This window comes from Bufo bufo, chromosome 1 (genome assembly GCF_905171765.1).
Source record: "Bufo bufo chromosome 1, aBufBuf1.1, whole genome shotgun sequence".
NCBI lineage: Eukaryota > Metazoa > Chordata > Amphibia > Anura > Bufonidae > Bufo > Bufo bufo.
This window is the reverse complement of record NC_053389.1, coordinates 133375066-133390013: the sequence shown is the minus strand read 5'-3', so window position 1 is coordinate 133390013 and position 14948 is coordinate 133375066. Positions and strand designations below refer to the sequence as shown.

The 14948-nt window shown below is 44.9% G+C and overlaps 1 protein-coding gene across 4 annotated transcripts in view; it reads right to left on the bottom strand.

Annotated features, from left to right (window-relative positions):
* RNF207 (ring finger protein 207) overlaps window positions 1-14948 on the bottom strand; it is a 291616-nt gene that overhangs the window by 95425 nt on the left and 181243 nt on the right. For 2 of the 4 annotated variants that reach the window (XR_005778481.1, XM_040429604.1), the window contains exons 16-18: window positions 10852-10969; window positions 10076-10156; window positions 8953-9115 (exon numbers count right to left, since the gene is read on the bottom strand). Coding sequence is in view for 3 of the 4 variants with exons in the window: in XM_040429604.1 (XP_040285538.1) it covers window positions 8986-9115; window positions 10076-10156; window positions 10852-10969 (329 nt within the window). In the remaining variant the exon portion in view is untranslated. Of the gene's footprint in view, window positions 1-8759; window positions 9116-10075; window positions 10157-10851; window positions 10970-14948 lie in introns of those variants that run through there. The other 2 variants (XM_040429593.1, XM_040429613.1) reach the window with 1 other exon arrangement.

The following is a 14948-nucleotide window of genomic DNA, read 5'->3' as shown; positions in this document are numbered from 1 at the left end:
CATCTGTGTTGGTCCCATGTTCATATGTGTCCACATTGCTGAGAAAAATGATGTTTTAATATATGCAAATGAGCCTCTAGGAGCAACAGGGGCGTTACCATTACACCTAGAGGCTCTGCTCTCTCTGCACTTTGACGGGGACAGGCAGTGTAAATGTTATCACGCCTGGTCCTGACGTCTCACGCTGCACTGTGCACTACAGTATTTGGCACAGGTGCAATACAGGAAAGATACTTTCTTCTGTACTGCACCTGTGCCGCACACTAAAGTGCATGGTGCAGCACGAGACCTAAGGAGGAGTCAGGCCCTGTCGGTTCCAGAGAGCAGAGCCTCTAGGAGTAATGGTAACGCCCCTGTTGCTCCTAGAGGCTCATTTGCATGTATTAAATCATCATTTTCTCAGCAATGCGGGCACATATGAACATGGGACCAACACAAGTGCCTTCAGCTGTCAAGTGCACATGTAACAGGTCAGCCAGTGTCATAGGTACAAATCTACTGGCAGATGCCCTTCAAACATATCCCCTGGGCACAGGATAGGTGAAAAGGTCTGGATCTCCCACTACTCACTAAAATGGAGGAGCCGCATGTGCACGGCCACATCATTCATCTGTGTTGGACTGCTGACAAGAAGCAGTGTGTAATGCTAATCCTTATCAATACCATAGAGATGAATCGCCATCAGTCAGGCACCTATCCTGTGGATGTGATGAGATGATACATTTTGGGACACCCCTTTAATGCGTTCTTGTGGGTGCAACTGTCCTTTGATTTGCCTCATCCAGCTCAGTTCCTCTTGTATGTATCCTCGCCATGCAAACTGCCGAACAGTATTAATCAGAACTGGTAACATCTCCTGGTACACGGCCCTCTACAAAACCTTTTTGGTGATTCTGCTAACATTACTGGTAATGATCAGGTTTTTGTCTTTTTCTTTTCCCCTGTAATGACCATAGCCTGGCATAACCACATGTGGGTGGGTACAGAGACCAAAGAGTGACCGCTGCATTACATGTCTAAGCATCCACAGGGTCTGATGTAGAATTTTACCTTTTTATGGTGTTTTTCTTCTGGTGCAAGTTATTTGTATTAGGGCTCATGCACACAAACGTATTTTCTTTCCATGTCCATTCCATTTTTTATATTTTTTGGCGGACCGTATGCGGAACCATTCATTTCAATGGGTCGGCAAAAAAAATGGAAATTACTCCGTGTGCGTTCCGTTTCCGTATGTCCGTTCCGCAAAAAATAGAACATTGCTTATTATTGTCCTCATAACGGACAGTCGGACATGGATAGTACTGTTCTATTAGGGGCCAGCTGTTCTGCTCCGCAAAGTATGGAATGCACACGGATGTCATCTGTATTTTTTGCGGACTGGAAAATACATACGGTCGATTGGCAGAATATTCTGGGTATTGTGGCTGTGATGTGGATGCTAACATGCGCCCATATAATAACCCCAGTGGCATTGTAGTGTTCACATGATGGGCATACATGAGAGGACAGATTGTGAAACTAATGAGTAGATTAATTAAGAGCAACTTTCCAAAACATGTGCTATGGTTATAAGCTGTGCCCTGAGATGGGCAGGGCCTTCATGGGTGATGCAGGTCACATCCTGGCGCATGAATACAATTATGGTAACTTTCCTCTACTGCTGTGGTAAGGACATTCTGGCATGGCTGTCCTGTAGTCCAGTTATGTCAAGTCCTACTGCAAGGTAGGACATGGAGCACTGTGAACAGATAGGATTACATGTACCTATATGCCAGCACCCTAACCCTAATACACGAGGAGTGGTCCCATCAGTTTAGCAGCGGGTATAAGGGGGTGGCTATGCTGTAGCACTACTATGACCATCGTGCCCAGACCGCGCCTGTGGAGAATTCAGTGTTAAGCAGATGTAGATTATACATTCATAAATAATGGGATGGGGGGCTCGTGTTTGCTCAGGTGAAACTACTTTTGCATATTAGAGAATTGCATAAATAATTCCATAAAACACATTTATTCAAATTATTGTTAAGCATTCTGGTAGTGGAGAAATGCACAGGATACCACTGCTCTGCTCTACAGCTAGCAGTGATATAATACATCCTGGTACTGTTACCACGCTGCCAGGCTGGCGTTATACCTAGAAATCAAGGACGTGTACTGACATCAGATTGTGGCTATGACCACGTTACGCAGTATGATACAACTGAGACATGGTAGAAGAAAAATCTATGGGTAGGTTCACACCTCCGTTTAGCTGCTGCAGCAGAGAACAGCCTGCCAGGGATCACCGGATCAGGCCTGGCAGGATATTGCCTTATGCTGGACCCCAGTGAATATAACGGGGGTGCTGGGCTACTGCCAGTTTTTGTCCGGATGAAACTGCACTCGTGCCAGAAACATAATGGGTCCGGCGGTAAATGACAGTATCCGGTGAACTCCGGCAGCAGTGAACCTACCCTTGGCTTGTCGAATTTCTTGGTGCGGTTCGGAAGTGACTTTTTCAGCACGGAGTTTAGTGTAATTAGCTGATGACTGCAGCTCCAATGCAGCATGTCAGCGGGTCTTTTTTAGCATCTAACGCATGTTGTAGATCCTAAGGCCTCTTTCACACAGATGATACGGATTGGCTCCGGATGTGTTCAGTAAAACTCGCACCATTTTGCAAGCAAGTTCAGTCAGTTTTGTCTGCAATAGTGTTCAGTTTTTTCCGCGGCGGTGTAATGTGTTTTTCATGCGCTTGATAAAAAAAAAACTGAAGGTTTACAAACAACATCTCTCAGCAACCATCAGTGAAAAACGCATCGCACCCGCAGTTGCTTGCGGATGCAATGCGTTTTTCACGCAGCCCCATTCACTTCTATGGGGCCAGGGCTGCGTGAAAAACGCAGAATATAGAACATGCTGCGATTTTCACGCAGAAGTGATGCGGGAAAAACAACGCTCATGTACACAGACTCATTGAAATGAATGGGTCAGGATTCAGTGCAGGCGCTATGCGTTCATGTCAGGCATTGCACCCGCGCTGAAAACTCACTAGTGTCAAAGGGGCCCCTTTATGTCCACGTATATCTGTGCTTATGCATGTGAATGGCGTTTCCTTACCCATGTTTACATGTACAGCAGTTTCTGACAGCGCAGTGGAAGGGTAAGCAGCATGGCAGAGTAGAAACGTGAGGATTTGGCCTCTTGCACACAGCCGTTGTGGGTCGGGTTCATTCATTGGGGACCGCAATTTGCGGTCCCCAATGCACGGGCACCGTGTTTGCGGTGGCCGGGACGGATCGAGACCCATTCAACTTGAATGGGTCCGTGATCCGTCCGCACCGCAAAAAAATAGAACAAGTTCTATTTTTTTTGCAGTGCGGAGGCATGGACAAAAACACCACGGAAGCACTCTGTTCCATTTCGCATCCGTGATGCGGAGTGCACACGGGCCAGTGCTCATGTATTGCGGCCCCGCCGTATGTGGGCTGCAATACGGCCACGGGCACACAACGGCCGTGCGCAGGAGGCCTTAGCCTCGTTCAATGACCATGGTTAACAAGACTAATTCCAATGTGGATCAGTTGCAGCACAAGCTGCTAATTCAGCCTCTAATTTCTGCCATGAAGGATGCACATTGGAGTCCAATCTGTCATTTACAACGTTATGATTTTATTAACTACCTTGGACATTACTCAAGTCCATTTTTAACATTTCATATTTCTATCTATACCTCATTATAAAACTGACTGATTGCAGATCCTTTGCTGAACTGATTTTGCTCAGAATTTAAGTTTTTTTTTTTTTTTCTGGTCTTCTCTATTCCCATCCAGAGCAGTTTTTTTCGAAAAATTCTGCTGGTTGCCCCTAGAAACAGACTGCTGGAACGGCATGCTGTGTGGTAACAGGAAATCAGCACAATTTTCAATTTAACTTTGGCTGTGAATGGAGAACCAAACCAGTAACTCGGTTCTGTATAAGATAAGTAACGCAAGTATTTTCAGAATTACAATAGTTTTCACTTTAAGAGGGAATTCAGTCAGAAATAACAGTTATGGTCGGCACCTTGCCCGGCCTGCAGTACGGCCCCCTCCCCTGTGCTTTTCTGCAGACAATCAAATCTCCGAATACTTTTTAAGGATTTTTTTTTAACACAGTTCACTGGAATCGCTGCTCATGTATAGTTTTGATTTCAGTTTTTTCTGAATAAAGTTCACTTTTACTGTCGGACTTGGGCCCTGGATCTTCAGCCCGTGATTACACAGCGGTAAAAGATTTTAGTTTGTCTGTATATAATAAATGTATATGTTGTACTAATAGCCATTCTGCATGTGTAAATAGTAACATTATACCGACCGTAAAATAAATTATATCACTTTACACATTTCTACTCGATCCAAGCCATGTTTATATGTTTTTCTTCTCCACCAGTAGCACAGAGTATTTCAGAGTCGATTGTGGGGTACAGAAACGAACCACTTCTTGATTGTGTTAAAAGATGCCTGGAAATGGGTTAATTGGTTGGTACGATCAGAATAGCCCAGTCCAGTGATCTCTGGCTCTTGTCGAAGTATAACTCCTAGCTTGCCTAATCAGCATATGGGTGGAGGGTTCTTCAATATAGACCAGGAACTGAGCTTTCCTCTACGGGTCCGATTCACGTGAACGTATTTTTTTTAAAATCAGATCTTTTTTATTAAACATTTTACAGTGTAAATACACATTTTAACACATTTTAAACAAGGATGACATAGAAATATACTGTCTATAAGGCTAATAACAAAAAGGATATCAGCCTATGTGTAGTAATTAAGTACCCAACCGACCCCCCCCCCCCCCCCCCCCCCTCCCTAACCTGCAAAGTACAAAGGCACATTTTTAAACATTCCCATTCAGACGTCGAAACGACAGCCATAAATCCCATAATTTTCCAAATTTCGCTGGGCATCCACGCTTCTGATATACCATCCGTTCATAACTCAGCATCGTGTCAACCGCACTTAGGAATTCGCCTAGGATTGGCGGCGCTGTCTGTATCCAATGCAGAGCGATTAACTTTCTAGCAACATATAACATTCTACCTATAGCTATTTTATGTACCTGACCTGTGGCCAGTTCAGAGACATATCACGTGAACGTATTTTTAGTCCGCATCCGATCCACATCTTTTGCGGATAGGATGCAGACCTATTAATTTCAATGGGTCCGCGAAAAATGCAGACAGCGTCCATTCCATAACCCTGCAAAAAAGATAGAACATGTCCTATTCTTTGCAGACAAAATCAGGCATTGTAACAATGGATCTGCAAAAAAAAAGGATGCAACACTGACGTCACATGGATGTCATCCGTAATTTTCAGTCTGCACCGCAAAAAAATAAGAACATGTTCAATTTTTTTGCAGTGCGGAGCCACGGACCGAAACCAGACGGAAGCGCTTCTTAGTGGTTCGGTTCTGTGTCTTCGCTCTGTACCGCAATACGGGCATGGGCCACGCACGTTCCTTTGCATGAGATGTAAGACCTCATGCACACAACCATATGTTTTACATAGCTCGTCACCATACAGGGGGCAGATTTACTATTACTATAGAACTGTGATGACTAACCTCCGGTACTCCAATTGTGGTAAAACTACAACTCCCAAGATGCACACTTGCTTGGCTGTTTTAGAAATGAATGGAGCATGCTGGGAGTCGTAGTTTCACCACAGCTGGAGTGCCGGAGGTTAGTCATACACTCGTATAGATCATACCAGTGTATTACTGTAGTGCAGCGGCGGCACGAAGCACACGGCGTCATAGCAACCAATGACGCCGTGCGCTCCTGCTCTCAGCAGGAATCCAGGCCGGGCTACCACGGACCGCTCACGGCTGCGGAACACGGCCGTGTGCATTCGGCCTAACTCTGTACTAACTATTGGCTTACCTTGAGACCGTATTGTGGCACATCTTAGGAGAAACCCTCTTTCCTGTAGAGCCACATCCTTTTCGGGAAAGTAAAGTGTTGAAATTCTAGCTGCACTAAATTGTGCCACTATTTAGACAGATTGTCGCCACAGGCACATTAGTAAATCTGTTTGTGGGCAAGATGATTTCTGTGTCCACAAGAACAATTCTTTCACCCAGTGAATGAGTGCTTGTTCAAGGGGTGATCGGTGGTACCTTTTACTCGGGCTGCTTATCTTGAACAAGCTTTTAGAAGAACATTCATTCCCAATAAATGGACCTTTACAACAACGAAATGTCTGGCCAATGTGGGTTTTACAGCTGGGGTGTCCACCAATCATGAGAAAGGGTGCATGTGTTCCCCCGTGCATGTGCGTTACCGCTGCATGGGGCTGCTAGAGATAGCCAAGTGCTTCTACTTCTGTCTGCTGCTCCATTCTTATGGGGGAACACGGGCCTCCATTTTCCTGAGCTGCAGAGGCCCTAGTGGTCAGACCCCAGCTGATCAGATACATATCCCTGTCCTGTGAATAGGGAAGAAGAAGGTCCTTTCTATGTTCTACCATGATGCACAAAATAGGAGCAAAGTGAAGTTACACAATCCGTGTGTCCAAAGCTTTACATTTCTAACAGAGGTGCAGAACAAAACACACGTAGAGGCATTGTCACATCATAAATAATTACAGGGAAAAGTCCTTTTATCTAACATTAACAGGTGTATGTGGGACTAGCAAATATTCTGGATTATCAGATGGCCATAGAAAAGTATATCAAACTAACTTGTAAGAGCAGGAGGAACCCCAAATCTCTACCATGCAATAAACTAACACTATGTTAGTAAATCTGTGCTTCGTTTTTGTTTGTACATAACAGATCCATAAGTTAAGTATCCTGCACCCATGTGCTATGCCAGGGTTGAACAGGAGCAGCAATGTGCTATGCAGAGCTTCTGCCTGCGCCAACTCCATTAAAGCCTGGCATAACACATTGGTGTAGGGTCTCCTGCCTGCGCCCAGTCCACTAAAGCTGGGCAATGGGCATAGCACATTGATGTGGGGTCTCATCTCTGCCCCCACTCCACTAAAGCCTGGTATAGCATATTCATGTACGGTCTCCTGCATTGTTGTGCTGTGCAGGCCTCTTGCCTGTGCCCGTTCCATTCCACTGCACTAAAGCATGGCATAGCACATTAAAGTAGGGTCTCCTGCACTTTTCTGCTGTGCAGAACTCCTGCCTGCGCCCACTCCACTAAAGCCTGGCATAGCACATTGAAGTAGGGTCTCTGGCATTGATGTGCTATGCATAGCTCCTGCCTGTGCCCACTCCACTAAAGCCTGGCATAGCACATTGGTGTAGGGTCTCCTGCACTGATGTGCTATGCAGAACTTTGAGCAGTGCAGGCACACGCAGGAGCACCGATGTGCCGTCTTCTCAGTACTGAGCTCACTGCCGTGCTTACCCTTGTAGAACTCTGTACACCCCATACAGTACAAAACATATGGATTCTGTAAGAGCAACAGTAAAAAGCACTATAGATGGGCCTGAACCTCACCCTTGTTAAAAAAAAATCAAAATAAAAAAATACACCAGAATAAGTGCAAGCAGTTTTTTTTCCACCTGCAATTTTTGGCACATTGTGGTGGCATTTTTTGCGCACAGTTGCTCAGATTTACTAATGTGCCTGAGCCAAAAATCTGTCTGGAAAGTAGCGAAACTTGGAGCAATTTGGCATAACTTAGGGTTTGTATACTTTTTCGGACATGCTCAACAAGGGGATGAGGCCTAAGATGCACCAAAATGTCGCGCGGCCAAGCTCCGGCCTCGTGCCACAATTCTGGTGTAAACATCGGTCTCAATGTAAGCCAACCAATAGTTGGTGTAGAGTCCGAGGAAAGTGTCTATCCCTGCTGCAGATTTATCATCCAGCCTGAGCCCCTGTGATAAATGATGCAGGTCTAGACCTCCTGTCTAAGCTTCCACCATCTATAAGGCTGGTAAACCAGGGTCAGCGTGTCTTACCACTAGTGTTTCCTTCATGGCATTTTGACTCTATAGAGAAGGTGATGTGAAAACGCCAAGAGCTCCAGCATGCTGCGTTTTTTAAAAGAAACCATAAAGGCAATGCGAGGAGCAAAAAGAAATGTGTGTCCTGCATTTCATATTTCCCTTAGACCTTAAGCTAACATCTGGAGCTGATGATTTTGCCACATAAAACACTGCAAAAACCACAAGTGCAAGGAAGGTGACTAAAAGTGCAGAAGAACACCACTAAAAACCACATGTAAAAGCAGACGGTGCGGCATTTGATACCCCAGACATTCTGATAGTTCACATTTGTTCCAGAACAAATCTGCTTGATCATATTGACCAGTAGTGATGAGCGGCATAGGCAATATTCAAATTCGTGATATTTTGCGAATTTTTGGCCGAATATTCGCCATAAATTTGCAAATTCGAGAATTTCTGGTCTCCATACTTGATTACGAAAATCGGCAATGTAATATATTTGCGATAAAAACTTTGCGATTAGAATATTCGCGATCAACACTAAGGGGTAGGCAACTTTCCTACTGGTTGCTAAGTGCCGATATTCGCGAATACGAATATATAGCATTATATTCAAAAAATTCTCGAATTGGCGATATTCACGCTCTATTGACCAGAGGATTGATCAGGGATAAACTATTTCAAGACCATATTATTTTACATTGTCCTTGAAGTTCTTTACCTTTGCTTCATATACTGTTCTATGACTGTCCAGTAATCCAGAATATTGGATAATCTGGAAACTAGCTGAATTTCTATATCCACACAGGTCCATACTGGTTATGTTACATACAAAAAGCTTGGTGCTATGTGGACATGCATCAGCTGGCAGTCTGCGTCCCAGAGTTCCCAAATTTGGGTGGGGGTGGGGTGTTAGATCTTGATTTTAACAATTGCAGAATGCATTTAGTGCTCAGATAAGTAAGCTCTAGATGTCCCTTTTAACCCTTGAATGACTATCCATACATACATACATACATCTCATGGTCAACTTCTTGCATGCTTTATTCTTTATGTGCTTAACCCTTTGCTGTTTGGCGTGTTCTGCTTCAGCCTGTAGTATTCTTTACTTTTTAACAATGCGTCTTCACACATTTTCAGCTCCAGTGGTTTTTCTTGTTGCTCTTCAGGACTGTCGTTCCTAGGAGGAAAAATTATAAACGTATTCAAGAAGTTGTGTTGAGTTATCTAGCAAAAAAAATATATATCCTAGAAGCATTATTTCAATGTCTGTAGCGACAGACATAAACCTACTTAAGTTACTTGCCTCTGTTTTTTTTTGTCCTCCACAATTTCATTGGAGCTATGTTAATCAAGAACCAGTCAAAAATTTAATAGTTTTTTATAGAGAAAAAAAGTCAGAATGACAGAAAAAAATAAAAAATCCTCACCAAACTCTCACCGCTCCTGTTTCAACACTTCCCTGATAGGTGTCTACTTCCTGGTTCCTCTTGACACACAGGAAATGACTGATCAGCCAATCAGTGGACGCATCGGTGAACTTCCTTGCCATTGATTGGCTGAGTGGTCATTTCCTGTGTGTCAAGTGGGACCAGAAGACCAGTGGAGGCCCAGGAAGCAATGGACCTTTCCCGGTACATAATGTAATAATAATTAGTGAACAGAACCTTAGTTGAGTACAAATTTTAAATGGTAGCATTTGAAATAGAGCTTTGTGTGGCCCTTCATTTACAGCCCTCACCATTCTGTCTGGAGAGTCCATCAGCATCACATTCCAGTCTCGCCTTGTGATGTGGGAAATGGACTTAATTGACTAGTTGGAGTGAAGCCATATCTAGCATTCTAGTAAAATGACCACGTTGTTTGGTTATCTGTCTGACTTATTCCAGATCTTCTTTCCAAGCACAATGCCTGGAGGACAGAGTAACCCAATTCCTTCCAATGTTCCCATGGGGTTCTTAGTGAGCCCCAAACTGAAGCTGTCAGTGGAATGCATTGCTTTCTGATTAAATATAGCAGTCAAATTTTTAAGTTGAGAATTTTGTAAGGCCCGCGAACAATGTTACAAATATCCAAATGGCCCCACCCCTGCTTTAAATGATGGAGACATACAGGGTAGATATAAATGTATAATTTTTACCTGATGTGGAGTTCTAGACATGAAGACTCCTCAAATATTTTCTCCGATACATCATCCATCTGTTCTTTCGGCTCTTTCAGTCTAGGTGGCATAAATCACATGGATATCAATCTATTGTAGAGAAAAACGAGCCACCTACCTAGAGGAGAACAGTTAGAGAGGACCTGTCACCTCTCCAGACATGTCTGTTGCAGTAACAATTCTGGAGCATCTATTCCTATCACTGTGTTGTGCCATTCCTCTATTATTCCTGCTAGGCGTTTATAAATAAAGGTACAAGTTGGTGTTACCAGTTGGGGGGGTGTCCCTGCACAGTCTGATACTGGCAGCACTAATTGGACAGTGTGGAACTGTGCAGGGATACCCAGTTCTACCAGTAATAACATAGGAATGGCACAGCACATATTCATAAGAATAGATGCTGTAGAACTAGTGCATGGAGAATGAAAGTAGTAACTAAAACTAAAGAGTTGACAGGCTCTATTTAAAGGGGAAGTCCACATTGACCATCATCTGGAACACACTCAAAGTTTAATAGCACAGACTTAGAGGTTTTCCCCATAATCAGCGCCTATCCACAGGTTAGGTGATAAGCATGGGATCACTGTGGGACCAGTCAAGAGTACCTTGAATGGATCGATGGTCACAGATACGCACTCAATTTAAAGTCTGTGGAATTGACAGAGGCTAGGTCCACGTCTATGGTGAAGACTTTATTATCAAGATCAGTGGAAGAGGCAGTTGTCAGACAATACTTTTATGAACTGCATTCATACCTGGGCTCTAAGCGCTCTTTAACCTTGGCAATGGATCGTACATATGGTGCAATCTGCTTGGCAATTGTGGTTAAGTAGCTGTTTTCTTGCTTTAGGAGCTGAAGGTCATGTAGTTGAGCTGTCATTACAAGCAGAACATTGGTTAAAGATCAAACCTTTAGTCTGGATTCAAATACAGCATTTTGTGGCATTTTTATCGACATTTTCTTTAGGCAAGACATTACTTTTGTGTTTTACTACTTTTGCACAATAAAAACACTTGCAAGGTGCACTTCTATGGGACTGCTGGAAATAGACAAAACTCCCATAGAACTGAATGGAGGGTTCGCACTAATGCACTTTGGGGGCCCCGTTCTAGAGATAGGATCGGGTCCTGGAGGTAGAACCTGCATCTGACATTTATGGCATATCCTAGCGAAGGAATTGGGAGCTTAACAGAAGGAATCAGCACGTACGTGGATAGGATTTTGCAGCCATTTGTAGTCAGGCTACCATCCTATGTACGTGACTCCATGGATGTTTTGAGACGCCTCAATGACAGAGTGTGAGGAGGGCATGCTATTGGCGAGTCTCGATGTTGAAGCTCTATACAGCTCCATCCCTCAGGAAAAAGGGTGTGAAACCATCAGATCACTTTTGGCTGAAAGGGGTACACATTTAGCAGCACATAATGAATTTTTGGCAGAACTGCTACAATTTATCCTTAAACGGAACATCTTCTCCTTTGACTGTACCATCTACCAGCTCAGGGGAGTGGCAATGGGGAGTCCATGTGCCCCGACTTTTGCCAATCTCTACCTGGGCTGGTGGGAAAGGAAGATTGTCTTTGGTGAAAGGATGGAAAGATGGACCTCATCTATTTTATTGTGGATGAGGTTCATAGATGATGTGTTCATCCTGTGGAGAGGTACACTTTGTCTCCACATTGATTGTCAATGAGATAGGTTTATTCTTCACGCATGAGATTAGCGATACTCATCTTACATTTCTGGACTTGTCGATCACCATAGACCAATCTAGAAAGCTGGTGACCAAAATGTATCGAAAATCTACTGCCACTAAACGCCCTTCTGCAATGGAACAGTGGACACCCTACCCCATTTAAGTACGGGATCCCGAAAGGACAATACCTTAGGGCCCGTAGAAACTGCTCAGAGTGGGCAGACTTTAAAATGGCGGCAGGAGACCTTCAAAGGAGGTTCACGCAGAAGGGATACCCCCAGTCCTCCCTCAAAAAAGCGTACCAGCACGCTGCTGGTTGCAAAAGAGAAAGTCTACTATATCCTAAGGAGAGGGAGACTGAGGACAGGAAAGTGAGGATTATTGGCACTTTTGATACAGCACATCGAGAAGTACGTGCTATTTTGCAGGATTCATGGTCAATTTTAAGATCTGATCCGGATGTGGGAGAATACCCGCTTATCACATACCGGAGAGGAGGCAATTTAACTGGTCCACCGTGCATTCAAAACACCTATACAGGAAACCTGGCTCCCACAAAGACCATGTGGCACGTTCAAATGCGGGACAGAAAGGCGATACAGTGACAGGACGCAACTACAGGATAAGATCTTTCATTAATTGTAAAACTGTAGGCGGGGTATATGTGGCGACCTGCATCTGCCTTAACCAATATGTGGGAAAAACAAAGAGGGAATTGAGAAGGAGAATAGGGGAACACCTCTCCAATATCACCAAAGGAGACGACACTCCAGTGGCACAACATGTGGCAATACACCATGCAGAGGAAGAGAATTGTATCAGCTTTCAGGGGATTGAACACATCAAGGGATCCACAAGAGGAGGCGATACTGATGACCTCTCGCTACGAAAAGAGGCAGAATGGATGTTTAGACTTCAGACTGTGAAACCACAAGGTCTTAATGAATTCATATCATATACGTGTTTCATATGATAGTGTAGTCCTTACTGTCCCCCTTTACCATTGCCCACGCTGGTCCGGTGGGCAGGTTCCCACTAGTGACCAGACTTCATACCTCCATCCCCTACTGCTACTGAATATGCCACCTATTTCCCAGTGATATAATCTACACCTGACATTGGTTTGTTGAGATCACGATGCCAGGGCTATATATGCTACGTACCCCTATACTGGTTATAGATGCTGCCAAAGTGGTTTTACTAACCAGTACTTGTATGATTAATTTGTATGCGGGCACCCTTGAATAAATTTCTCATGCAGTTACTATCGCACATTAGAATAACATATTACATTTTAGCGCAACAGATGGCGATCCCGTGGCGATAGTTGCGCTAAATGAACATCTCTCCACTATTACCTCTATGGATATCGGGCCACTTAATTCATTATGATGTCTCCTTGTAATGACCAGTTATGGCCGCAGTATACTCACTGTTAGGCTACATTCACACGTCAGTATTTTTCTACATCCCGATTTTCGGTCCGTTTTTTGCGGATCCGTTGTTCCTGAAAATGTTTCCGTATGTCATCCGTTTTTTGCGGATCCGCAAAAAACGGAAACATGTGAAAACTCTAATCCGACAGTATATTCTAACGCATTGCTTTTAGCACAGACCTTTCACTTACCAGTAGGAGGAGCTCCCGGCCGGACACACATCGCAGCTCGCAGTCGCAGGTAAGTATAATGCTTGTATTTATTGCTAAGTAACCATGGCAGCCAAGACTGCAATAGCGTCTTGGCTGCCATGGTAACCGATCGGAGCCCCAGCGATTTAAACTGGGACTCCGATCGGAACTCTCCGCTGCCACCAATGATGGGGGGGGGGGTGAGGCCGCACTGGGCACATTTATTAATACTGGGAATCCGCACTGGCCACCAATGATGGGGGGGGGGGGGGGAAGAGGTGAGGCCGCACTGGGCACATTTATTAATACTGGGAATCCGCACTGGCCACCAATGATGGGGGGGGGGGGGAAGAGGTGAGGCCGCACTGGTCACATTTATTAATATTGGGAATCCGCACTGGCCACCAATGATGGGGAAGGGGGGGAAGAGGTGAGGCCGCACTGGTCACATTTAATACTGGGGAGGGAGGGGGGTCTGCCCACTGCTGCCTGGCAGCCCCTGATCTCTTATAGGGGGCTATGATATGCACAATTAACCCCTCAGGCGCAGCACCTGAGGGGTTAATTGTGCAGATCACAGCCCCCTGTAAGAGATCGGGTGCTGCCAGGCAGCAGGGGGCAGTCATGTACACCGTTCTCAGCATATTCTAACTAGAAGCGTCCCCATCACCATGGGAACGCCTCTGTGTTAGAATATACTGTCGGATCTGAGTTTTTCACGAAGTGAAAAATCTGATCTGTAGAAAACTTACTGGGAATCCGCACTGCCGCACATTGTGCTGTCCGATTTTTTCCAGGACCCATTGAAAATGAATGGGTCCAGATCTGTTCCTGAAAAAACGGAACAGATCAGGAAAGAAAAAGCGGACGTGTGAATGGACCCTTACAGTTACTTTCTACCATCCCCGGGACCCAGTGCCGTATCGAGTGACAGGAGGAGAGGTGTGTTTGACGCCCCCTTGTCCGAATAAACGGACTGTCATGTAGCTCCACCCAATGGCAGGCGTGGATATCTCTTTTTAACTAGTGGCAAGCGGCGGCCGCGCAACGGCCGTCATAGTGCCGGAGCCTACGCATCGCTGCACGCTCATTGTCAGTAGCGTGCAGCATCTATGTATGTTTGTTTGTCCTGTTCCCGTGTTACAGACTCCTGATGAAAGGCTGACATGTCCAGCTTAAGAAACGCGTCGCGTAGGGATGCTAAATAGGGAATCAGCACATGTAGCCAGTTGTCTCAGGTAGCAGACGGGGGTATTTTCATATAGTCAGCAACTGCAATCTCCCTAGATCAGAGTCCTACCCCGGTGGGCTGCAGGCTAAGCTCAGGGGGGCGATAGGCTATTGTACAAGGGAGAGACTACAGACTTAGGCCTCATTCAGACGGCCGTATGCTGTCCTCAAAAATGCAGATCCGTTTTTTTGCGGACAGTTCAGCATGTTCGTAAAAAAAACGGATAGCATTCAGTATTTTTGCAGACCCATAGACTTCAATGGGGCCATGTCCTGATTTTCACGCACAAGTATAGGG